Source organism: Amphimedon queenslandica, unplaced genomic scaffold, assembly GCF_000090795.2.
Source record: "Amphimedon queenslandica unplaced genomic scaffold, v1.1 AMPQUscaffold_13110, whole genome shotgun sequence".
NCBI classification, from domain to species: domain Eukaryota; kingdom Metazoa; phylum Porifera; class Demospongiae; order Haplosclerida; family Niphatidae; genus Amphimedon; species Amphimedon queenslandica.
The window spans coordinates 66,911-91,687 of NW_003546654.1; the positions used below are offsets into that span (position 1 = coordinate 66,911).

Below are 24,777 nucleotides of genomic sequence, written 5' to 3' on the forward strand. Positions count from 1 at the left end.
TGTTTATGATAGAAATACAAACTGTGATAATAATGTACATGTACATACATGTACATGTACATGTACATGTACATGTATGTACATAAGTGTGTGTTTGTGTATATTGCATATTAGGAGAGAGGAATATAGAAAGAGGGGGAGGGAGAGGGGGAAAATTCTGGAGGAAAAGCTAGAGAGACAGACAGACAGACAGACAGACAGACAGACAGACAGAGACAGAGAGAGAGACAGAGAGAGGATAAGTACATGTACTGTAGCAAAGCAATAAGAGAAAGAGATAATATTTTATTGTTCTAACCTATTCCTCCATGACAGCAGAGCCATTTGCCAAACTTATTCTCCACAATGGCTGCCAGTGGTAGACTATCGAAGCACCTCATGAAACTTTCATAAGTCTCCTCCCCGTATTTACTCTGACACTCTTCGGCGAAATTGATACCCTCAGCATACGAGAACTGAGTCATACAGCGACTCTCGTGATTCCCCCGTAACATGAAAAACCGAGAGGGATAGGCCACTTTGAGTGCCAGGAGAAACAATATACATTCAGAAGAGTAACAACCTCGATCAACGTAATCACCGAGGAACAGGTAAGAGGGAGAATGTGGCTTCTTTATCGAGTTGTGGCCTTGCAGAGGCTTTGGATCAAAGCTGTAGTAGCCATTGATTAGTGTTGGCAATGGTGGACAAGACACTTGTGAAGGAGGACATGATCCTTCTTCTTCTTTATGCGAAGGATCAGTTGGTATGTCTTGACTAGTAGTGGCTGCTCCTTCTCTTCTGATCAAATGCTCTGAATTAGTGTAAGAGAATATGTCAACAAGATCACAGAACTGTCCATGAATGTCACCTATAACCTGCAATAGAAGACATATACATGTGATGGGGGATAAGTTTAATAGGGTATATTCTCTAATAGGGGATCAATATATCAGTATATATTGGTAATAGATTAATACAATATCCAATTAGATGTATCCATCAGCTTAAGTCCCAGTCTAATGTAGAGCTTTCTTTGAAGAAGCTACATTAGCAAGTTACACTCCATTAACAGTACAAGGACTTAGAGTACATGATACATCTACTTATGTAGCGTGAAGATGAGTATAGTAGTCTAAGGTTGTACACAAATGGGCCAGTTCCTGATATAGTGTATAGCATTATACGTTAGAGTGGTTAGCATAATATGCATAGTGCATCCCACACTTGTACCAAGAATGGATAATGTGTCTTGTTTATTTGGTTTAATGCCAAGAACATACACTGTACTCTCTGTATGGCTTGTATCCTTCCTGCCTCTCCCTTCACATTATTCCAGGATCTCTTTATACCCAGTAATGTCACACTATAGACTATAGTATATGATATCTTAATTATAAATGATTTTATTTCATTTTCTCTTTGATGAAGCAAGATATCTTTATCTCTCTCTCTCTATCACTAACCACTATTGGAGCTGAGAGTCTGAGGAGTGTTTCCTCATCTTTAAAAAGTTTACCAGCTTCTTCAATAAGTCCTTGTACACTACTCCTCTCCAATAGCTTGTAATTCTACAAAAATAATTTTAAAAAGTAATATAAAATAATAAATAATATAAAAGCAGTGTTATACAAAGAGTTTTAGGTCATTTATTAGGCAAAGAAGTAGTGACAATGTTCCCAGTACTCGATAGACTCTGATAATGATTAACCATGTGTTGGTAGAATGGGTCTGAGAGTATGGCAATCAGGTCACAGCTGTATTTAGCGACTTACACTCGCTTCTTGAGGCTCCCTGCTCCACTGCCTGTCAGGTGAGAGGCTGGAGAAGTTCTCTGAGAGTGTGTAGATGATCTCCTTGGCTTGTTCTATTGTGACCATCCTGCGTTTGCTTACAAGCAATCTCTGTCGATTGTGCAGGCAGTAGCTGGATCTGTTGATGATATTCCATTATGAAACCGGAAGTGTTCTTCATAAAATTAACTGACCACGCCTACAACAGAGTTTAGCCACGCCCTAATTTCTGCAAGGAAAAATGGCTACTAAAGTCAAGCTTTATTATGATGTTGTCTCTCCCTATACTTGGGTTGCTTTTGAAGTAAGTCATTAAAAGAATTTTAAATACAATAGAACTCTTACTTAAAAATTTCTTTGATAATTTTTGCGGTAAGAAAATGTACTTTTTTACATTTTCCAGGTACTCTGTCGCTATAGGTCCAGATGGAACATGTCCTTAGAACTGAAGCCGTTTTTTCTGGGCGGAATAATGCAGCTCAGTGGTGAGTGGCACAATATTGACAGGAATGATGGGTGGCAGATTTATCAAAATAGTGAAATTGTTTGTTTTTATATTATTGGGGAAATTAGTGTCCACATTAGTCTCGCCAAGGGGCAGGGCGAGACTACGTCCACATGTGATTGAATATGTGAAAAATCGAATTAAAATGTTGCAATTTCTATAATTGGAAAAATATGTTTCTTTACAAAGCTGAAGGTTATGCTAAAGCTAAATGACTGCCATTTCTAATATAAATATTTATAATACTTTATACTAGGTAACAGACCTCCAGGTATGGTGCCAAACAAAGCAGCTTACATGGTGACTGACTTGAAAAGATTAAGAAAATATTACGACGTTCCATTAAATATTCCAAAAGTATGTACATGTACAATTCTAAATACATTTCCTGAGACATTTAAAAGCTATTTTTTCTGCATTAGTGCTTGGTCAAAGCCCCTTTAATTTACTTTTAATTGTCCTTCAAAAAAGGTGTCAATGTATTTTGGAATTGTTTGTTCATTCAGCAATTTTTATCGCCCATTTTTAACACTCTATGTAACATGACTAAACATTTTTTCTACATCCTTTGCCTTAGAATCCTGTTGATACAATGTTAAATAAAGGATCTTTGTCAGCCCAAAGACTGTTAATTGCAGTTAGGGACAGACAACCCGAGAAACTTGAAGAACTGTCGAGACAACTCTGGCTTAGGATCTGGTCTAGGGTAAGTATAATGGAGCAACTTTAAAAATTTGTAGAAAATCCAATTTTGATTGGAATCAGCTCAAACTTTCTACACAACATAAGAACATGTATATGTATCAAAAAATGTAATAAAAATGGAGAATTCTCTCCTTTCCATTTTTGGCGAATTTTGGCTAACATCCCTGTACTATATAGTACAGGGACTTTTGTCAAATTCTGAAACAATATTTAATATTATTTTTGAGCTGTGATCGACCTTCCCTTCCTCTGCAGGATGAAGATATAACAGCAGAAGAGAGTCTTAGGGAAGCTTGTCAAGCCAGTGACATTAGCAGTGACCTTACCAGTGAGCTGTTGAGTTCCATCAAAGATGTATCTATCAAAGATAAGCTTAAAGCAACTACACAAGAAGCTTTTGATCTTGGAGTAAGAAACAATTATTTTGCTTGATTATTTTTATGTTGAATAAACACTGTAAATGCTTGCCTGTCTTTTCTAATTTTAGGCTTTTGGGTCTCCATTCATTGTAGCTTATGTTGATGGGAAGCCCGAGCCATTCTTTGGGACTGATAGATTTGAGATACTAGCACAAACTATTGGTCAGCCATCAGCCTCTAGATCATGCAGTGTTTGACTCTATTGGTACTATTGTATAGGAGAGAATTGGGAAGGACCACTGGTGAATCTAAAGGCAAAGTACTGAACAACTGTCCAAGCCAAGAATAGATTTTTTACTAATAAATTATTTATAAAAGCAATGCCAGGAAATAGGAGTGGTGTCTTTAAAAACAACATTTTAGAACATGGCAACGGCAACAACGCCGATTTTCGTCAAGCTACAGGATCAGTTAACGTGTAGAAAGTGTCACAATCTCTACACTAACCCCAAGACACTCTCTTGCCACCATTCATTCTGTCAGGAGTGTATTGAGGGATTAGCTACCATCCCTACCTTCTCTGTGGCCTGTCCTACCTGTCATCAACACACTGAGCTACCAGACCATGCTGGAGCTGCTGGTTTATCACTTTCAACCAATGTACAAGAATTTAAGAAGATCTACAATGAACTATCATCCGGTGAAGTAAAGTGTGACAACTGCTCTAATGCCCACCCTGCTGTATATTGTCAGGAATGTAATAGGTACCTTTGTAATGAGTGTGTTAGTACACATAATAAATGGTCGCCTTTTTCTGGTCATACAGTAAATAAGTTAAGTGACGTAAAAGCTCCTACATCACCACTCGATGGAGAAGTAGAGTTGCAGATTAGAAATGCATTTTCTGCTGCTGAAATAAGAGATCAAGGAGAGAGAGTGAAAGAGGAAATGATGGGATTCACTCAAACTCTTATGGCTGGTATTCAAGAGGAGTTCACAAGAAAGTTAGAAGAATTGGTGCAGATGAGGCTGCAAAATCATAGAGAAGGTCGTAATACTTCTTATCTAGTCTGGCCACGCGAGACAGCTTCATATCATGATCATGATGATATTCTGTTTATTAAAAATAGCAGCAAAGAATTTACCATAAGTCAACATGTTGGTAATGTTATGTCTCGTGTTGATTTAGCTCAATGTAGAGTGAAAGAAATAGTTACCATTACACATATCCCAGAAGACAGAGAAGTGTCATTTAGGCTATCCATAGAAGTGTCAGACTATGAAAAGTCCCTTTTGATTGTTCCCACTTCCTCTATATTCATTGGATTTAAGTCACAGGCTGCATCCTCTCCAGTTATTAAAGCTAGAGTGATCTCTACTGATAAACCAGGAGTGTACCAGGTTATATGTACTCCTGTTATTAGAGGACGTCATCAAGTTAACGTGAGAGTATCTGATGTTTCACTTCAAGGCACTTCTTTGCTCATCCCTTTCAATCCTTATAGCTACCTGTTTCGTGTAACTCCAGCCCGCACTATATATGATCTTGATCGTCCAAGTGGAGTTGCTGTACACAATGATGGTCGTATTATAGTATCAGAGTATAGTCCTGACCTTGTTAGTATACTGAGTAAAGAAGGAAAGAAGTTAAAATCATTTGGTAAAGGAGTGAACGCTATTTCATTTTCTTATAATCATGGTATTGCCATCACTAAGGATGGTTCTATTTTAATTGCTGATTCTAACAATCACAGGATACAGAAGATAAGTATGAATGGTATTCCTGCTGCATCTTTTCCAATTGGCAGGTCAGGTACTGGAGTGTTGGAGTTCAAGTATCCAACTGGTATTGCTGTTTCACCTATAAAGAATCGTGTATACATTGCTGATAGTAAAAACCATCGTGTACAAGTTCTTAATTCTGACTTAACGTTTTGTCGTATATTTGGTAGAAGTGGAACAAGCAGTGGAGAATTTAATGCTCCCCTCGATATTGCTATTGACAGTGAAGGTTTAGTGTATGTCACTGATCAGTATAATCATCGTGTTCAAAAGTTCAATCCAGATGGAGTGTATATGTGTCAGTTTGGAAGTGAGGGTTCTGGCTCCGGACAGCTAAAGCAGCCAGCTGGTATTGCAGTGGATAATGCTGGCCTAGTGTATGTTACTGAATATGGTAATCATTGTGTCTCAATCTTCACTAGTGATGGTTCGTTTGTGCGTAGTTTTGGAGAATATGGCATCAATGAAGATCAATTTAAGAATCCATATGTTGGGATATGTTTTGACAGTGATGGATATTTGTATATTTGTGACTATTATAACAGCAGAATAGTTGTGTATTAGACTTTGTGAGACTCAACTTAGATTAGTAATAGTTTTAATTTACTGCATGTACGTGCTGCTAAATATTAATTTTTTTTGATTTAATGTAGTATCTATCTATCTATGCTACTCTACTGTTCATGTCAGTATAGTGCAAAGTGCTTGCCTAGTGATAACTTGTGGGTCTATATACTCTCATTACTCTGAAGGAGTGGTTGTGATAATCTGAAGGGCAAAATCAACTTTATTGTCTTTATCAAAGTCTGATCTAGACTATTGCAGTCATAATTTGATAAACCCGAATAGTAGGCTAATACCTGTTTTTGCTTCAACATGGCTACTGGTATTTACAGGTGTCTTTTATTGACCAAGTGCTTGAGTTTAGTTGTATCTGGTGAGTAGTATCATTGACTATTGACTCTCTTTAATTTGACTTTATATGTATTGTATTGTTAGTATCATTAGTTCAAACTGTTCCTCCCTATTCTGTTGTGTGCCCTGGAGATAAACTAGTGTTTTCTTGTACTGCTACTGCTGGCACTGATATGATGTTTTGGAGAGGACATTCTGGCAATATCTATCCTTTACAAAGGAATGATTATCCAGTAACAGTTGATGGTTTTAATGTTACAACTACACAAGTTAATGGATCATTAGTGATTAATGCTATTAATGATTCAGTGCCTTTAGAACTGAATGGAACAAATATTGGTTGTTCGGATGATGATTTAAGTTATACTCTAATGACTATTCATGTAGCAGGTATATGGAATGATGAAGTGTTATATATAATTATATACTCTTTACTTAGATGTTCCAGAAGCAGTTACTAATATAAAGATTGATCCAGTTAATAGCAATGGAATATTCATTAATTGGGCTGCTTCAGGATCATGTATACAGCATTATCATGTTATTATTTCTAGTAACAATTTAACAAACTATTCTCATACCAGGAACACTAATATAACAATTAATCATCTTACTATTGGTACTAATTATTCATTTATTATTTTTCCTATTGATACTGGTGGAAGAGGAGGACCTCCTTCATCATCAATACAGTATATATGGAATGGTAAGTACTACACACACACACACTCATTGTATTTCTTATAGTACCAGCTCAAGTTGTTAATATTAGTTGGTATCAGACATCAACTGATAGTATTACAATATGGTGGAATAACAGTGAAGTATGTGCTAATTTTAAATTATTTTACATTAAAATGATGCATAATAGGTCGATATCTCATATGTGAACTATCCTCCAGTTTATTACATCATAAATATAAAAGGTCCACCAAAAGTCAAATCTGTCGAAAATACAACTAGTACTAATATTACTATCACTGACCTACCTCTTACTGATACAAACTACACCATTACTATCATGCCTGTTAATGTTATTGGATATGGACCATCAGCTACTGTTAATGGTAGGATATATTTGTATAAAAATGCTTAAAATTATCTTTATATATATGCCATTATTTAGTTAGTAAGTTCCCAGTAAAGAACACTTTATTTAGTAGTACTCACATGATGTTGAGCACAATAGAATCAGATACAATGATGAGTAGTACTGCCACTATCACTGAGCAGGTCACAATGTGTGATGTAGTAGCAACGAGTTCAGCACTGACTGTCCTCTCAGTGATAACAGTAACAGCATCTTTTGCAACAACAAGAGGTAAAGCAAGTACTACCTGTATGCTGTGATGAATTCAGCATCTATAATGTTAATATTATTTATATGCATTATAGATCATGAACCATGTGTGACCAAAGCATTAAATTCACTGTCAACAGATGGAGAAACCATTAGTGGTCAGTACTATAATGAAATATTCATTATAATATATTTTTACTAATCAGTTGCTATTGGAGTGCCTATCATCACTGGTCTAATAACTGGAGTCATTTCTGCATTCATTACTAGCATCATTGTATACTGTATAATGAAAAGAAGGAGAATCAAGACAATGGAAGTAGCACAAGAAGGACCAGTATATGACATACCAATAGTCAGTGCTGAGCAGAAACCAAATCCAATTGGTACACATTTTAATGCTGCATATGGACAAGTAAACATTTGATTATTTTAAGAGAATTTTATTAATTTAATAAGCTGAAGGAAATGAATCATCAACTATATGCGTAATAATCCTGTCACAACTCTTGAAATTACTGAGTAGAAATTTACTGAAGTTCCTTTTACAATGACACTATTATTAATATTATTCATCTAGATCTAGTGTTAGAAACTTAGAAATTTAATTTTAGGGCGTGTGCTCATCTCTTCTCAAAACATCAAAACATGGCAACAGGGACAACGCCTACATTTGTCAAGCTACAGGATCAGTTAACTTGTCGAAAGTGCAACAATATCTACACTAACCCCAGGACACTCTCTTGCCACCATTCATTCTGTCAGGAGTATATTGAGGGATTAGCTACCATCCCTACCTTCTCTGTGGCCTGTCCTACCTGTCATCAACACACTGAGCTGCCCAATGATACTGGAGCTGCTGGTTTATCACTTGCTACCAATGTACAAGAATTTAAGAAGATCTACAATGAACTATCATCCGGTGAAGTAAAGTGTGACAACTGCACTAATGCCCATCCTGCTGTCTATTGTCAGGACTGCAATAGATATCTCTGCAATGAGTGCATTAGTATTCATAATAAATGGTCACTTTTTTCTAGGCATGCTGTAAGTACGTTAAGTGAATTACAGGCACCAGCATCACCACTCAATGGAGAGGTAGAGTTGCAGATTAGAAATGCACTTTCTGCTGCTGAGATAAGAGATCAGGGAGAGAGAGTGAAAAAGGAAATGATGGGATTCACCCAAACTCTTATGGCTGGTATTCAAGAGGAGCTTACAAGAAAGTTAGAAGAATTGGTACAGATGAGGCTGCAAAATCATAGAGAAGGTCGTGATACTTCATCTCATGATGATGAGATTCTGTTTATCAAAAGTAGCGAAACTGCAAGCATTGTTCAGCATGTTGGTAATGTCATGTCTCGTGTTGAATTAGCCCAATGTAAAGTGAAGGAGATAGCTACCATTAAACATATACCAGAAAACCAAGCAATTTCATTTCAACTCTCAATAGAATTACCAGGCTACCAAAGGTCTCTTTTGATTGTTCCTACCTCCTCTATTTCCATTGGCTTTACATCAGCCACTGCACAAGCTCAAGTTATTAAAGCTAGAGTGATCCCTACTGATAAACCAGGAGTGTACCAGGTTATATGTACTCCTGTTATTAGAGGACGTCATCAAGTTAACGTGAGAGTATCTGATGTTTCCCTTCAAGGCACTTCTTTGCTCATCCCTTTCAATCCTTATAGCTACCTGTTTAGTGTAACTCCAACCCGCACTATATATGATCTTGATCATCCAAGTGGAGTTGCTGTACACAATGATGGTCGTATTATAGTATCAGAGTATAGTCCTGGCCTTGTTAGTATACTGAGTAAAGAAGGAAAAAGGTTAGAATCACTTGGTAAAGGAGTCAATAATATTACGTTTTCTTATAACCATGGTGTTGTCACTAAGGGTGATTCTATTCTAGTTGCTGATTCTAACTATAATAGAATACAGAAGATAAGCAACAATGGCAGGCTTTCTTTTCCAATCGGCAAGTCAGGTACTGGAGTGCTGGAGTTCAAGTATCCAACTGGTATTGCTGTTTCACCTATAAAGAATTGTGTATACATTGCTGATAGCAAAAACAATCGTATACAAGTTCTTAATTCTGATTTAACATTTTGTCGTACATTCAGTAAAAGTGGAACAAGCAGTGGAGAATTTAATGCTCCTACTGATATTGCTATTGACAGTGAAGGTTCAGTGTATGTCACTGATCAGTATAATCATCGTGTTCAAAAGTTCAATCCGGATGGGGAGTTTATTTGTCAGTTTGGAAGTGAGGGCTCTGGCTTCGGACAGCTAAAGCAACCAGCAGGTATTGCAGTGGATAATGCTGGCCTAGTGTATGTTACTGACTATGGTAATCATCGTGTCTCAATCTTCACTAGTGAGGGATCGTTTGTTTGTAATTTTGGAGAGAAAGGAGTTAACGAAGATCAGTTTAATGGCCCATATGTTGGAATATGTTTTGACGGTGATGGCTACTTGTATATTTGTGACTATTATAACAACAGAATAGTTGTGTATTAGACTTTGTGAGACTCAACTTAGATTAGTAATAGTTTTAATTTGCTGAACATGCTGCTAGGTAATTACTTTTTGATTAAAAATATGCCACTTTACTATTCTTGTCATTGTCTGCATTCTTTGTGATAACTTGTGGGTTTATACTAGATCTATAGACTGGACTAGATGACTAGAGAAATCCTCTCAGAGTAATTTTGACAAGATACCCTTTACTATAGTACAGGGACTTTTGCTCAATTTATGCACATTAATAACAGTACATAAATTCCTTTAGATACTGTAATTGTAATTGTCATGGATACAACACAATTACATTTGAGATACTAGCACAAACTATTGGTCAGCCATCAGCCTCTAGATCATGCAGTGTTTAAATTTATTGGTACTGTTGTATAGGAGAGAATTGGGAATGACCACTGGTGAATCTAAAGGCAAAGTACTGAACAACTGTCCAAGCCAAGGATAGACTGTAGTTTTTACAATTAAAATTTTTGAAAAAATTGGTTTAGATCTAGTAGGGTGGGGCTCATGATAGGGTGGGGCTCATTATGAAAAACTAAACATCTTGTGAAATTTATAAAGAGCTTGTAAGAGCAGTCTCGCTATGGTTCTTCTCTCTCGCTTAATTGCTATGTTTCTACACATTTTTCTACTAATGGTAGGAGTTGTATTAAATGAAGCATCAGCACAGCAGGTATTTGCATAATAAAGACCATTCCAACCTTTATTTTGTACTCACCCCTGTCTTCAGTGTGGTCCACCTAATTTAGTGTCTGCTACTCCTCAATACAATGCAACAGCATCTACTGATCCACTTGTTATGAAGTAAGTAAGCTTTACTTGAAATTATATTATTTATTTTACTACTTTTACAAGTTGTGCGGGTGCTACTCTGCCTGCTATGTTCAAGTGGGAATTCAATGGTAACATTGTTCCTTCTGCCGTCGAATTGTAAGTTTTATACCTATACATACATGTATGTATAAACCATACATAGCCTATATGTGGTCCAGTCAGTGATGGAGGGCGAAGTTTATAGGTGTGGCTACGACAACATTAATTGTCCTGGTGGGACAATATGGTCTACTGGATCAATCACAGTTATAAGTAATTATTAAAAATTAATGTTGATTTGCATTATTGTCATTATATATTCAGCTCAACCTAATATATCAGTAAGCACTGGACCAGTTAGTGTGATGCAAGGAGATACAGTGACAGTCCATTGCAATGTCACTAGTGGCTATCCTGCTCCTTCAATCACTGTTAGTACATCATTAATTAATATTAATGATGAATTGACTTCCGGCATTGTGTATTGTAAATTTGTTTTCTTTCAGTGGTACAATGGTTCTGGTGATAGTTTGGGGCATGTCTCACCATTGACAGTGACAACTGGATCTAATGATACTCTAACTTGCATAGCAACCAATACAGCTGGTTATACTGTAGGGAGTATTGCAATCACAGTCACTAGTAAGTTGTATGCTTTTAGCATATAGGTTGGGATTTTTTCTTTATCAGGTTTATTTGAGTCTTCAACTATTGCTTCTATGTCTCCATCAACTGCAGTCATTAGCTCCAGTATTGCAACAAGCAGCAGCAGTCTGATCACAAATATACAGTTAGTACCATACCTGCTATCATACTACTGTTATTGGTATTATATCAATATTTATATACTGTATTGTATCAATATTAATATTTATTTTTCAGCACAGGAAGTTTTTCAAATACAACAGTAGTGTCATCAGCAACAAGCACTTTGGTTTACAGCTCAAGTTGTAAGTTACAGTGAATACAGTAAATACAGTATGCTCAATAATGCTAGTAATATTATCATCATTATTTGCACCAACAATAGTTTACAACACTATTCGTAAGTTATGATAAACACACATTTATTCAACATTTCCTCAATAATCATCATTGCTAGCAATGACAGCAATTCATAAAACAAGCACTTCTGTTTGTAGCACTAATTGTGAGTTATGATGAACACAAATTTTACATACATGCATGTTGAGAAACCAATCATTTACTATTATTTTAAATTAGAAAATTAATTTTTCCTGAGACATAATTATCATTATGTATTGTAGGCTATGTTTCATACACTACCACAACAGCTACACAACCATCAGATGACAAAACCATACTTATTGGTCAGTTAATAATGATAGCATTACTGTTACATCATTCTCCTCTAGTTGCTATTCCAGTAGCTGTCATCATTTGTCTAATAGCTGGAGTCAGTACTGCAATAATTACTGGCATCATAGTTTACTGTATAATGAAAAGAAGGAGAATTAAGACCATGGAAGTAACACAAGAAGGACCAATATATGATATACCAATGGTTAATACTGAAGAGAGACCAGGGCCAATTGATACATATTTTAATGCTGCGTATGGACAAATAAGCACTTAATTTTCATTTTAAAAATTTTTATTATTAATTGTAAGAGGAATCAGTTTCAAATATATGCAACATAACTACTTCTCCAAGTAATTTTTAACAAAATACCCTGTACTATAGTACAGGGACTTTGCTAAAAAATAAAATTTAATTCCTTATAAATAAAATGCATCAGTTGACAATAGTTTAAGGCAGCTGCCTTTTTTGATTGGAGCCAGTTCACATAGCATTAATTTATGTACATTAATAACAGTACTGCATTAAAATTGTAAAAGATATCAATAGTAAACATACAAAATGACAGTGATTCATATTTATTACAAAATTAGCATAACATGGTATTATAGTGTAGATTAGAAGTGGAGGGACCATCATAATAATAGTGAGTTTACAGCCAAGTATAGTGATGTGATTAATAATGATAGTAATAATAATAATAAGTATAATAATAATAGTAATAATGATGCATTTATAATACATATAATAATTAAAAGGTTATAACATTTTATGATTGAGAGCATGTTTGACAGCAATAGACTGTCATAAAGTATAAGTTACAGCCATGCGCTATTTTCATTTCGTTACAGTCATAGCCAGTGAAATCTTTACAGTCTATGGAAAAAAATCATAAAAATAAATAATGTGTTAGAACCTCCAATAAAAATAAAATTCACATTAAGCCCAACAACTTTTAATAGCATACACTAGACACTGCAGTACAATTGATGTGCTGAGCTTACTTGTGTTGCAAGATGATGAATTACAGGATGTAGTCTCTGATGGTTTCTTTGACTCATCACAGCCAGTAGCAGGCTGACCTGTTGCTCCATTGATACACTGAACTGTCCTTTGCTTTGTACCACCACCACATGTGACTGAACACTATAAAAGAGAATTGTGAAATTCTATTTATTAAAGTATTTATAGTAACATACTTCACTCCAGCTTCCTTCATTCCAGTATATGCAGCCAGACTTGTTACAGGGACGATTATGAGCTGGTTTTAAGGATTCATTGCAAGCTCCATCTGATACTGTAATGATACGGTTACTTACAGTTGCCTGACATGCAACTTTTCGTGTTTGATATGATGATCCACAAGAACCTTGACACTATTAAAAAAATTAAAATATCAGTCTTTATTTTTTCATTCATAATCTCTCTCACTATATATTATAGCATGTATCTATATTCTTACTTCTTCCCATGGCGATGCATACCATTGTTTCTTGCAGGTCTGCACATCAAAGCATGTCTTGCTACCGATCGGTTTAGTAGAGGATAGACACAGTGACTCGTTCACTCTCTCAGAATGTTGATTACTGCAATAGACCAATCTACTCTGAGTGCCATTCCCACAAGATGTACTACACTAATGGCAAAAATACAAAAATAAATCTAGGCAATAATAAAAGTAGTAATAACACTTCCAAGTTGCATGTGTTTTAAGTGACTTACAGAGCTCCATGATTCATTCCTCCAAGTATAATGACACGGCCCATTATTGCAAGGCTGGACTGATGGAGGCTTCAACTGAAAGCAGCTAATTGGGTTCAGCTCCACTCCTCTGTAATCAACACAAGTGACAGTTCTATTCTGACTTCCACCATCCCCACAGCTATGACTGCAAGGTCTCCAAGGACTTGTGGTCCATATTCCACATGCATAAGTATTGCAGGGTCTTTCTGCGACTGGTTTCTCACCAGTTCCTTCACAATCGCTCTCTCTTTTTACAATCTCGTTGCCATTTTGATCTTTTTGAATGCACTGGACAGTTCGTCTTTGAATTCCTCCACCACATATTGCAGGACATATTCCCCAATCATTAGCTTTCCATCTGCATGTATATGTACAAGTAAGTAAATATTTATTTTATGTACTCATTGCTAGGAGTGTTAACATCAAAGCATTTTAGTGTAGAAAAAAGAATTTAAGAGATGTAAGCTAAGCTAAGTTCAGGTGTCAAGGTGTGAAATTTGAAACTCGAGTAAAGTGTATCTCAAGTGAGTGCAATTGCTATTTACTACCAAATATGTATATTAATAACAGACTTCCTTATATGGTATGCATAGATCTGCTAATTACTACACGTTAAATTCTTACCTTGGGGGGCATAGGGGTCTGATACACTTTCTGACAATAGGGAACGGTTTTGGAGAGTTTGAAGAGCAGAATAAGTCGGGGAGGGTTTTATCAGGAAACTCGCTATCTCTACAGTGGACATGAGCTACTTCCAGACCTATAGATATGATATCAATATCATAATATCTCATATTCAAAGTATAATGCTAATGATGCATAGCATTAATAAATCACTTCATTGCTATGAAGCTATAGGTTGATCATTGTTGATACTATAACTGGCTTCTATTTACCTGTACCACATGTCAGAGAACAAGGACCAAATTCATCATACTTCCAGTCAACAGTCTCATTCCCATTCTCAGTGAGTCTCTCCTCACCATCCACTAGTTTATAATACTCTATACTCTGCTCTGATGTCTGGTTACTTCCACCATTCTCCACCTGAAGGAACAAAAGAAGTGATAGACCAAAAAGAACAATCATATCTTCTTCCTTTCTCTGCCTCTTGCTTCTCAGCCTTCCTCACTACTGATTGGTCAGTAGGAGTGGAGTTTGTTTATGTGGAAGCAAGTTAGCGTAGGACAATCACTGCATGCCTTGGAGTCATTGGTCCAAGTAATGATAACTCATTTGTAGATGCTACTCTTCTGGCATGTGAAGAGGAGTAGTTATTGTAAACTAAAGGTTGTACTCTTCATTATTCTGCACTTCCTTCTCATTCTTAATGCATTAGGTTATAAATTACAGCAATTGTTATTCAATAACAGCTGCAGGATAATTTGGTATTCAATGCATTTAGATGTACATTGCAATACATGCATTGTGGTAGCTTCTTCATAGTAATAATAATAATAATAATAATAATGATGATGATGATAATGATAATAATATAAATACTTTTAATTTATAAGTGCCAGCTGTAATAACGAACAAGGAATGACAAGACGTCATTAGCCATTTGTTATTGAATATATAACATTGACATGCATTTTACACTCAATTAAAATTATTTCTCAGAATTTGCAAGCAGTATCATTGCGTTTATGTAATTTTAATTCATAGTAAATTTATTTAATATAATTCTACCTCAACTCTTATTCCTTTCAGTAGTGGCCCCCGTGCAACAAACACCGAAGAGTTTGGTAGTAAATGAAAGGCGGTCCCACCTATTGTGAATGGCTGTGTGTCCTTATTTAGTATCACACGATCCGATGACTTCGTTTGAAGTACTAGAAATGGAAAACAGTGATACCATAGAATGCTATTGTGAAAAGGACTCCACTACTCCCTGCTATTAGGGAGTGTCCTTAAAGTCATGGCAACAGAATTCTTCACATGATTATATGTTTACCAAGCAGGTGTGCTGCAAATTTTGTCTAGCAATTTATCAACGGACATGTTTCTAATTCTGTCTCTTATTGATGAAAGAGCTAGACAGACTTTTTGACCCATGAGCACACATGTAGACCTACATGTATGAAGAGTTTATTTGTTTACCTACACTACATGATGAACATGTAATCCTGATTGAAGTAGCTCCCACAGGAATTTCCCCAGTTAGGTGAGAATTACTGTTACCTAATATAGAGACAATATTACATAATGTGACATGAGACATTCTCACTCACCACTTTCAAAGAATTTGGTACATTTTCTTGAGGATTGAGATGGCTTATAAGGAGGACAGTGTAAACAACGTGACACAACATCTTTAGCTCCAAGAACACTATTGCAACTGAGGGGCTGCAAGTGTGAGAGAGTGAGAAATCAAATTATGTTATGTAGCTACGAATGGACGTATTAGACTCAAATTGGATTAATTAATGACAATTAAACCGTAATCAAAGAATTTAGAATGTTTGCATATTTCTGTTATTAGATTGTAGCTGCATTGAATAGGCGAGTAATCCAATTTTCAATCTTATGCCATGCATGTACATGTACAGACTTACTGCACAAAATTCCCCCAAACAAATTCCAACACTTCCATCATCTCTATCACAACTGGCACCATCCATATTGTCCTTGACATACATCCTGTATAAACCCGAGGAGCACTGGGCCCCACTACATACTCTGTTACCTGCAAAGGTGAAACAGCACGGTTTATATGGTGCACTACAACAGCTGCAGAGAAAGAGTGCTTTTGATCTGTGATGAGCATTTGCTTATTGTTTGTCATAAGTAATGATTCTTTTATGCTTACCAAAGAATGAAAAACTTAGCAAATGTGTATGTGTGTGAGGAATGTTGCATTATCATAGCTCACTACCACTTATGCAATTATAATAAACTTGGAACCAATAAATACATGAGTAAAGTCATCCAGTTATTTTAGGGACAATGAGATAGTGCTGTGTATTTTAGCACATAAGATAGATGCATGTGATATTGACATTAACAATAATGTAAAAATGGATAGCACATTTGTAAGATGAAACAAATTAAATCAGTATCTCATTACACTTGCATTTAGTGGCTTACCAGAGCCTCTGTAGGCCTTCCATAATAGAAAATTTGAATCAATCCTATATTTGTTATCAAGCTTAGAGCAAATTTTGTCCCTGAAGATAAAATTTTTCTTAGTTGTAGAGCATTCCTGCACGTAGGTAATGAATTCAATTAATGACTGTTTATCCTTGAGTTGGCATACCTTGACTATGCAAGTTTTAAATTCCACAGAGTGTCCTGTACAATTATTCTCAGTTCTATAGGCAGCACAAGATAGTCGGTTTATTTATATTATGCGAGTGAGTGTAATGGTTTAATGGCATACTTACAAACATTCTCTTCTCTTTGATGTAATCCCTCTGTTACATGTGCTTGAGCAATTACTCCAATCGCTCCAATCGCTCCATTGGCTGCCGTCCTGTCCATGAAAACAAAGTGAACCAGGACCACAGTGAATTCAATACAATCACTTACTGTATGAGTAGCAGACAGTAGTAGCAATAGTACTAGAACAGCCGTTTGACCTGCAGCTAGTCCTGTTGGGGCTAACCTATAGCAGCATATAATGCAGTAATGAGAGGACTCCCATGAATGGGGTGACAGTCACCTTCTGAATGATGTGCCAAAGACCATACTTGAGACAATACACACTTTGAGGGTTGCAACTTGATAGCTTGCAGTTTGAGCTAGGCCTCAATCTGCAATGATTTAGTCTATCTTGACTGCTGTGTAGGTTAGGTTAGTAGGAGCAAGGCCTAGAACTGAGCTTCAATACAACAGACTCTTCTTTTTTTCTAATTTTAGAACTGCTAATAGCTAGAGGCTGCATGAGAACATTTTTATACAGTAACACTAAAGGAGTAGAAGCCATTGAAAGAAGACCACTTAAATTAATTAGCGGTTGTCATGGCTACCGGGTCAAATACATTACAAATAAAAATGGAGGACGTTACAATTGATGCAACAAAAAAGCTAAATATACCAGTCAAGTACCCAAACTACGCCGAGAAGCACCACATATTTGATCTCTTCCAAGTAAGCTATACCTGGTTTAATTTGTATGATATTTAATCTCTTGTAGCACATGCTTCAGGAGCTTTTATTGCACAGACCAAATGACCCAATATCTTTCCTTCAGGATCTTCTAAGGCGTCCCACAGACGGTATACTGGGTTTATTGTTTTGTGTTTAACTTTTCTTTGTAGTCCCTGGTATAGTTATATACGGTCCTCCAGCATCTGGTCAGAACACACTGGTAATAAGGCTAGTCTAATTGATAATAATTGGTTTTTGTTTCCACATGAGGGAGTGCTACTCCATAGATAATGATATTTACTGTTTGCAAAGACATAACATACCTCAAGTGTTGAGTAAATAATAGTAAAACGTCTACAAAACATTAGGAACAGCTTTATGAACCTGCTTTGTCTATCTGTCTGGGTATTTGCCACACCCAGTGACACTGTTTTATATGATTTTCATGACATCCCTTTGACCTTATAACCTCTATATAATGGACACTCTCTATAGCGTACACCTCCATTTAACGGACAGCACCTAGTGTACCAATTACATTTCTTACTGTATAAAATAACCTCCACATAAAGGACACCTCTGTATAACAGAGACACTTTCAAAGTGTCCATTATATAGAGGCTAGTCTGTGCATATAATTATTTATAAGTATTTATTTTCTTCTAGTCCAAACTCATCGCAAGGAAGCTAAGACTCGTTCATATAAAGCCGACCATTTTATTGGAAGAAAATGAAAATGGAGGCAGTGACAAACAGGAACTAATTGAGGTAGAGAGAGCTGGGTAGGGGGGGAGAGAGAGCTGGGTAGGGGGGAGAGAGAGGGGGGGGTAAGGGAGAGAATGTAGAAAATCTATAGTCGGAGTATACTTCAAATGGGTAATCAAGTCATATTAATTAAGATAAATTAATTGACACAAATTGCTTACACACTACATCTTGTCTTCACACATTTTGATATTATTATATACCTACTACTATAGGATGCCTTACCTGATAAGCTAGCGTCACTAATCTACGAACGCCTTCAAAGAGCAGACAGTAAAGCTAAAGTAAGGACGATACTAAGAATCGTGTACCCATACCTGTAAATTAACTTTAACTGAGTCTCTTTGCTGTACTATACTAGGGCTGGATCATGGAGGGTTACCCACGGACAAGAGAACAAGTAATGGAATTAGTGCCATACATTATACCTTCACCTTATTGATACAACACACTCCTCTCTCCCTCTCTCTCTCACTCCCCCCTCTCTCTCTCTCTCTCACTCCCCCCCCTCTCTCTCTCTCTCACTCCCCCCCTCTCTCTCTCTCTCTCACTCCCCCCCTCTCTCTCTCTCTCTCACTCCCCCCTCTCTCTCTCTCTCTCTCACTCCCTCTCTCTCTCTCTCTCTCTCTCTTTCTCTCCCTTCAGGCTTTGGCTCTTCAGGGTCGTGGTATTTTAGTCAAGCACTTTGGTAAGTGACATGTGTGTCTATAAACCAGAGGTTATTTTATACAGTAAGGAATGTAATTGGTACACTAGGTGCTGTCCATTAAATGGAGGTGTACGCTATAGAGAGTGTCCATTAAGAGAAACTATAAGTTGATTTACCATACTCCATTGGAGTGACAATTAGTGAGATGTAATAATCAGAAGTAATTCTTGCTTTTTATGGTCATTGAAATGACTCATGATACACTGTCTGCGTGCATACTTGTACGTTACATACAGTTGTATATAGCTCGATGCTATTAGTAACAGGAGTCTTGAGTCTGAAGAGAGAAAGAAATACATCGACTCAAGAGATTAAAGTAAATTCAATTAGGGCCGATACACCCTCTACCCCCCATCCCCATATTTAGCTTCTTTTATTACAAAGATAAGAGTATTGGAGGTATCACCTTTATTTTGAGGCGGTTGCTATGATACTATATTACCACTGGGCTACTCCTACTACTACTAGCACACGACAATTAATTACAGCAGACCATTGGGTCCTGCTACTGTTTCTGTGGTTCTACGCTTTAGTACTTTCTTACATTAGACAGATGTTTTTTTAACGCCAGTCACTAATTATCATACGGTGGTTGAATCCAGAGCAGCTGCACAAATTAAAGTCTCGTTTATTGAATGATCCGATTGGCAGTGGCTTACCAATGAATATTGTTCATTTTATTATTTAATTTATGTGAAATTATTATTTGATTGTGTTTCATAGTGTTATGACTTCCTTCTCACATTATTAGTCTGATTTTGGTTTGAGGATAAGTTGAAGGTCTTCATATTGTAATAATTACTTCACTCCTTTCTGCTTCTTTTGCACCAGTATAGCCTCTCTTAATGGACACTCTCTATAGCGTACACCTCCATTTAACGGACAGCACCTAGTGTACCAATTACATTCCTTACTGTATAAAAAACCTCCCCTCTACAGGCTAGACGGTACATGTACATGTATTTTGTCCACTGCCCAATGTGTGGACACAGTCTTTCACAATGTTTACCTACAAATAATCATTATATCATTAGGGTAATTGGCACATGTGCATGTGTCACATTAATATGTACATTATACATGTGTTTTATTATTAGTATTATTGTTGTTGTTGTTGTTGTTATTATTATTGCAGTGCTCCTTGAAGGACCTGACCCTGTACTAATAGAGAGGTATGCTGGTAAAAGGGTTGACTCAGTCACAGGAGGTAAGTACAGTATATGTATCATCTAAATCCATGTACATTATATCTGTTATACTGTCTGTTCATGCATTACTTAGATACTGTGCATTAACATGTACTTAAGACTGTCTTAGTCTTTTAAAAGCTTTCTTGCATCCTTTAATTACACGTACACGTATGTTTATCTTTTTATAAACATCCTTTCTTTATTCTTTCATTCAATGGCCACTCTCATACATGTACATGTGAAAAGATGTCTACCATGTTATATTCAGTCCTCCTGATGATCCTCGTGTTGCTGAACGACTCGTTGAAGAGAAGGGCGGAGTCCAGTTCCACATGCATTCTAAACTAGAAGCGTATCACCGTCATTCTGAACAAATGTTAAAGTGTTATGCTGACGTTACTAAGAGATTCTGCTGCGATCAACCAATACAAGACCTGCTAGTAGCAGGTATTGGCTTTATAATGGATACTCTCTATAGCATACACCTCCATTTAACAGACAGCACCTAGTGTACCAATTACATTCCTTACTGTATAAAATAACCTCCACATAAAGGACACCTCTGTATAACAGAGACACAGTGTCCATTATATAGAGGCTAGTCTGTAGTATTGATCAGCAATTGTTTTGTCTTATTTAAGCCACCTGTGTTATTATTTTCAATCCTTAATTCTTAATCCAGCACAGTATAAGGATATAAATTGATTCTATTAATATCCTTAGACCCCTAATTACTGTTATTGTTATTGTCCTTACATTAAACCTTGTACTAAAGGCACACAAACAAACCACTCCAAAAGGCACTCAATATCAGCCCCTGGAGCAAAACATGTCCCAAAGCATTATTATTATTAGACACTCTTACACAACCAACTCTCCATGCACATATGTGTATGTAGCAATGGTCATTAGGCTTCTTAGTGATCTGTTAAAACCATAATCACTTCAATAAAGAGCCACTTACCAATAGTACACCTTAATATCTCAATTAGTGCATGTACATGTACACACATGGTGATATCATCATTATTAGCAAGTAATTGTCCACCAGGCGGTGGTTGGGATGCAATAATGTTGTTTATATACAGGGCATGTAGGCTAATCTCTTTCCATGGTGACATGTTCACTCCTACCACTATAATTATGATAGCCAATCACTGTTGAAGCCTAACGGCTCATGACAACATCATATGACAATACAATGTCCATATAGTGTCCGTGTATATGTACTGTGTATAGCAGAGACAGCTGCATAGCCTGAGAACATAATTAATGTTTTGTGAGGTCTACGTCTGTCTCTATGTCCCATCGTCTCAGGCTATTATTATTATATTGTCTCTTTTTAAATGGATACACACACAAGAGGTCTGTGTATGTCTTTATGTCTGTCTGTCCATTAATCTGTGTGTGTATGTGTCTGGCATAGAGGGAGAGGTGTTTAAATAGTTTGTCTAACTACCTGTGAAGATTTGCTTAACTTCCCTCAATTGCCTTCTTTTATAAGCTGGAATTGGTATTTCCTCCTTCAGGTATCATTAACTGTACATATACTTGTACTTGTACTCCAAGAATGTATCCTAATAATACATTGTACATTGTAATTGCATGTTTTTTACTTTAATAAATTAGTTATCCTTTATGTGGAGGTTATTTTATACAGTAAGGAATGTAATTGGTACACTAGGTGCTGTCCGTTAAATGGAAGTGTACGCTATAGAGAGTGTCCATTAAGAGAGGCTATTGCTTCCATTATTGTTATCATGATTCCTCCAGTTAGTTTGTTCCTTGACACGAGAGAGAGGACCATGTCCCCCCACATCCCTCGTGTTGTGTTGCTAGGACCCACAGGATCAGGGAAGAGTCTTCAAGCCGCTCAACTAGCCGAGAAATACAGAATAGTCAACGGTATGTGTGTACATGTACATGTATTGGTATGATGCACATTACAAGGGAGGAAAGTTTTAGTAAAGTATTGTTAAATTTTAGTTGATTGTTCAGCTTTAAAATGCTGGATTTTTGTGCTTGAATGTTCTCAAATTTGAAGGTTTTTCTGACTTACCGAAGCATTAAATTTTAACCGAAATGTTTCCCTTTGAATTACCAGCTGCATGTATAGTATATGTTAATGTATAATATAGTCCATAGTCCAGTGATACTGTAATAGGACTCAGTCATTCATTGTATATAGATACCAGCTTTGTTTGTTGTGTCGTAATATAATGTTGTGTCTTTATCTTATTACGTGTTTGTTTGTACATGTACTTATTAGAAATAAAACATTATTATTATTATTATTATTATTATTATTATTATTATTATTATTATTATTATTATTATTATTATTATTATTATTATTATTATTATTATTATTATTATTATTATTATTATTATTATTATTATTATTATTATTATTATTATTATTATTATTATTATTATTATTATTATTATTATTACTATCATACGTTACTTCTTTATCATTGTTACTTTTCCTAGTTGATTGTAGTCACTTATTAAAGCAAGTCTTAGCATCAGGGTCCACCCTAGGACAACAAATGAAACCATTTCATGACAAGCACATGCCAAGTACGTCCAGCAACAATAATAATGCCATGAATGTGTTTAGTATTGATGATTTAGCCTCTACTGTTGCATGTACAGTACGTGACTTGAAAAAACAAATTACACCCACATAGTGACAGATTGACCTACAATGTTGCAGGCTGTGTTCCTGACCACATGACCATTAGAATCACTATACTCTATGATACTACACAAGGAGACTATACTGTACATGTACATGTACATTTACCAGTACATGGGGCAGTATGTATGTGTACTTAGGGTGACCACGATAAGTTGAGAAAACAACTTTAGTTGTCTCATCTCTGATCTTATCCTGTTGTTATGCTTCCTCCACTCACTAATGGCTGGTTGCTATGGCTGGTTGCTAAGAGACGTTGTTGACAGCTTTAGGGGTGTATTACCCTGAGAGTGGTGGCTAATCTCTTTAGAGGGTTTGGTAAACCTTACCAGTGCCTCCGTTACGAAGGATGTTGCTAGGAGTAGCTGTCTTTGCTATTGTTGAATCTACTAACACAATTAGACTGTTATTTCTAGCATAATATACTGTACGCACTATAATGCCTACTAGTAGGTTTTATTAGTACAGGCTAGCCTCTGTATAACAGAGACACTGTCAAAGTGTCCATTATATAGAGGCTAGCCTGTACTAATAAAACCTACTAGTAGGCATTATAGTGCGTACAGTATATTATGCTAGAAATAACAGTCTAATTGTGTTAGTAGATTCAACAATAGCAAAGACAGCTACTCCTAGCAACATCCTTCGTAACGGAGGCACTGGTAAGGTTTACCAAACCCTCTAAAGAGATTAGCCACCACTCTCAGGGTAATACACCCCTAAAGCTGTCAACAACGTCTCTTAGCAACCAGCCATAGCAACCAGCCATTAGTGAGTGGAGGAAGCATAACAACAGGATAAGATCAGAGATGAGACAACTAAAGTTGTTTTCTCAACTTATCGTGGTCACCCTAAGTACACATACATACTGCCCCATGTACTGGTAAATGTACATGTACATGTACAGTATAGTCTCTCCTTGTGTAGTATCATAGAGTATAGTGATTCTAATGGTCATGTGGTCAGGAACACAGCCTGCAACATTGTAGGTCAATCTGTCACTATGTGGGTGTAATTTGTTTTTTCAAGTCACGTACTGTACATGCAACAGTAGAGGCTAAATCATCAATACTAAACACATTCATGGCATTATTATTGTTGCTGGACGTACTTGGCATGTGCTTGTCATGAAATGGTTTCATTTGTTGTCCTAGGGTGGACCCTGATGCTAAGATTTGCTTTAATAAGTGACTACAATCAACTAGGAAAAGTAACAATGATAAAGAAGTAACGTATGATAGTAATAATAATAATAATAATAATAATAATAATAATAATAATAATAATAATAATAATAATAATAATAATAATAATAATGTTTTATTTCTAATAAGTACATGTACAAACAAACACGTAATAAGATAAAGACACAACATTATATTACGACACAACAAACAAAGCTGGTATCTACATACAATGAATGACTGAGTCCTATTACAGTATCACTGGACTATGGACTATATTATACATTAACATATACTATACATGCAGCTGGTAATTCAAAGGGAAACATTTCGGTTAAAATTTAATGCTTCGGTAAGTCAGAAAAACCTTCAAATTTGAG

At 36.2% G+C, this 24,777-nt stretch overlaps 8 protein-coding genes across 9 annotated transcripts in view; 6 read left to right on the forward strand and 2 right to left on the reverse strand.

Moving 5' to 3' along the window:
- Positions 1 to 1,920, reverse strand: part of LOC100632634 (serine/threonine-protein phosphatase 2B catalytic subunit 1-like) — a 7,376-nt gene extending 5,456 nt beyond the window's left edge. Inside the window, exons 1-3 of the mRNA XM_011408021.2 lie at positions 1,755 to 1,920; positions 1,446 to 1,550; positions 299 to 857 (exon numbers count right to left, since the gene is read on the reverse strand). Of these exons, the coding sequence (XP_011406323.2) occupies positions 299 to 857; positions 1,446 to 1,550; positions 1,755 to 1,859 (769 nt within the window). The 5' untranslated portion in view covers positions 1,860 to 1,920. The remainder of the gene's footprint in view (positions 1 to 298; positions 858 to 1,445; positions 1,551 to 1,754) is intronic.
- A 53-nt stretch (positions 1,921 to 1,973) lies between these two features.
- On the forward strand, positions 1,974 to 3,758 carry LOC100632761 (glutathione S-transferase kappa 1-like). Its single transcript, XM_020001131.1, has 7 exons — positions 1,974 to 2,076; positions 2,176 to 2,257; positions 2,534 to 2,634; positions 2,855 to 2,983; positions 3,238 to 3,390; positions 3,470 to 3,563; positions 3,621 to 3,758. The coding sequence occupies exons 1-7, from the start codon at positions 2,014 to 2,016 to the stop codon at positions 3,665 to 3,667; spliced, it is 669 nt and encodes a 222-aa protein (XP_019856690.1). The 5' UTR covers positions 1,974 to 2,013; the 3' UTR covers positions 3,668 to 3,758.
- On the forward strand, positions 3,757 to 5,795 carry LOC105314083 (RING finger protein nhl-1-like). The gene has a single exon (XM_011408022.2). It carries the CDS (start codon positions 3,768 to 3,770, stop codon positions 5,685 to 5,687), a length of 1,920 nt encoding a protein of 639 aa, XP_011406324.1. The 5' UTR covers positions 3,757 to 3,767; the 3' UTR covers positions 5,688 to 5,795.
- Positions 5,796 to 6,915: 1,120 nt separating this feature from the next.
- Positions 6,916 to 7,795, forward strand: LOC109585150 (uncharacterized). Its single transcript, XM_020001119.1, has 4 exons — positions 6,916 to 7,105; positions 7,165 to 7,359; positions 7,434 to 7,496; positions 7,545 to 7,795. The coding sequence occupies exons 1-4, from the start codon at positions 7,060 to 7,062 to the stop codon at positions 7,763 to 7,765; spliced, it is 525 nt and encodes a 174-aa protein (XP_019856678.1). The 5' UTR covers positions 6,916 to 7,059; the 3' UTR covers positions 7,766 to 7,795.
- Positions 7,796 to 7,942: 147 nt separating this feature from the next.
- Positions 7,943 to 9,971, forward strand: LOC105314084 (E3 ubiquitin-protein ligase TRIM71-like). Its single transcript, XM_011408023.2, has one exon. It carries the CDS (start codon positions 7,987 to 7,989, stop codon positions 9,859 to 9,861), a length of 1,875 nt encoding a protein of 624 aa, XP_011406325.1. The 5' UTR covers positions 7,943 to 7,986; the 3' UTR covers positions 9,862 to 9,971.
- Positions 9,972 to 10,461: 490 nt separating this feature from the next.
- Positions 10,462 to 12,322, forward strand: LOC109585145 (uncharacterized). Of its 2 annotated transcripts, XM_020001113.1 has the most exons (10): positions 10,462 to 10,552; positions 10,610 to 10,683; positions 10,735 to 10,809; positions 10,856 to 10,965; positions 11,017 to 11,123; positions 11,199 to 11,334; positions 11,383 to 11,482; positions 11,575 to 11,642; positions 11,961 to 12,023; positions 12,069 to 12,322. In XM_020001113.1, the coding sequence occupies exons 1-10, from the start codon at positions 10,463 to 10,465 to the stop codon at positions 12,287 to 12,289; spliced, it is 1,044 nt and encodes a 347-aa protein (XP_019856672.1). In that variant the 5' UTR covers position 10,462; the 3' UTR covers positions 12,290 to 12,322. The 2 variants fall into 2 exon arrangements, with proteins under 2 accessions (XP_019856672.1, XP_019856671.1); XM_020001112.1 differs by having other exon boundaries at positions 11,961 to 12,322.
- A 211-nt stretch (positions 12,323 to 12,533) lies between these two features.
- Positions 12,534 to 17,567, reverse strand: LOC105314085 (A disintegrin and metalloproteinase with thrombospondin motifs 20-like). Its single transcript, XM_011408024.2, has 16 exons — positions 17,421 to 17,567; positions 17,288 to 17,363; positions 17,143 to 17,231; positions 17,016 to 17,070; positions 16,847 to 16,961; positions 16,315 to 16,445; positions 15,991 to 16,105; positions 15,860 to 15,940; positions 15,449 to 15,591; positions 14,653 to 14,803; positions 14,381 to 14,516; positions 13,736 to 14,114; positions 13,476 to 13,649; positions 13,213 to 13,389; positions 13,018 to 13,159; positions 12,534 to 12,889 (listed from the first exon to the last, which is right to left on the reverse strand). Exons 1-16 carry the CDS (start codon positions 17,444 to 17,446, stop codon positions 12,783 to 12,785), a joined length of 2,097 nt encoding a protein of 698 aa, XP_011406326.2. The 5' UTR covers positions 17,447 to 17,567; the 3' UTR covers positions 12,534 to 12,782.
- Positions 17,568 to 17,627: 60 nt separating this feature from the next.
- On the forward strand, positions 17,628 to 23,312 carry LOC109585156 (adenylate kinase 8-like). The gene is made up of 11 exons (XM_020001130.1): positions 17,628 to 17,848; positions 17,895 to 17,976; positions 18,019 to 18,068; positions 18,515 to 18,616; positions 18,829 to 18,897; positions 18,975 to 19,013; positions 19,259 to 19,301; positions 20,458 to 20,529; positions 20,759 to 20,959; positions 22,286 to 22,417; positions 23,006 to 23,312. Exons 1-11 carry the CDS (start codon positions 17,720 to 17,722, stop codon positions 23,203 to 23,205), a joined length of 1,119 nt encoding a protein of 372 aa, XP_019856689.1. The 5' UTR covers positions 17,628 to 17,719; the 3' UTR covers positions 23,206 to 23,312.
- The last annotated feature ends 1,465 nt before the right edge of the window (positions 23,313 to 24,777 follow it).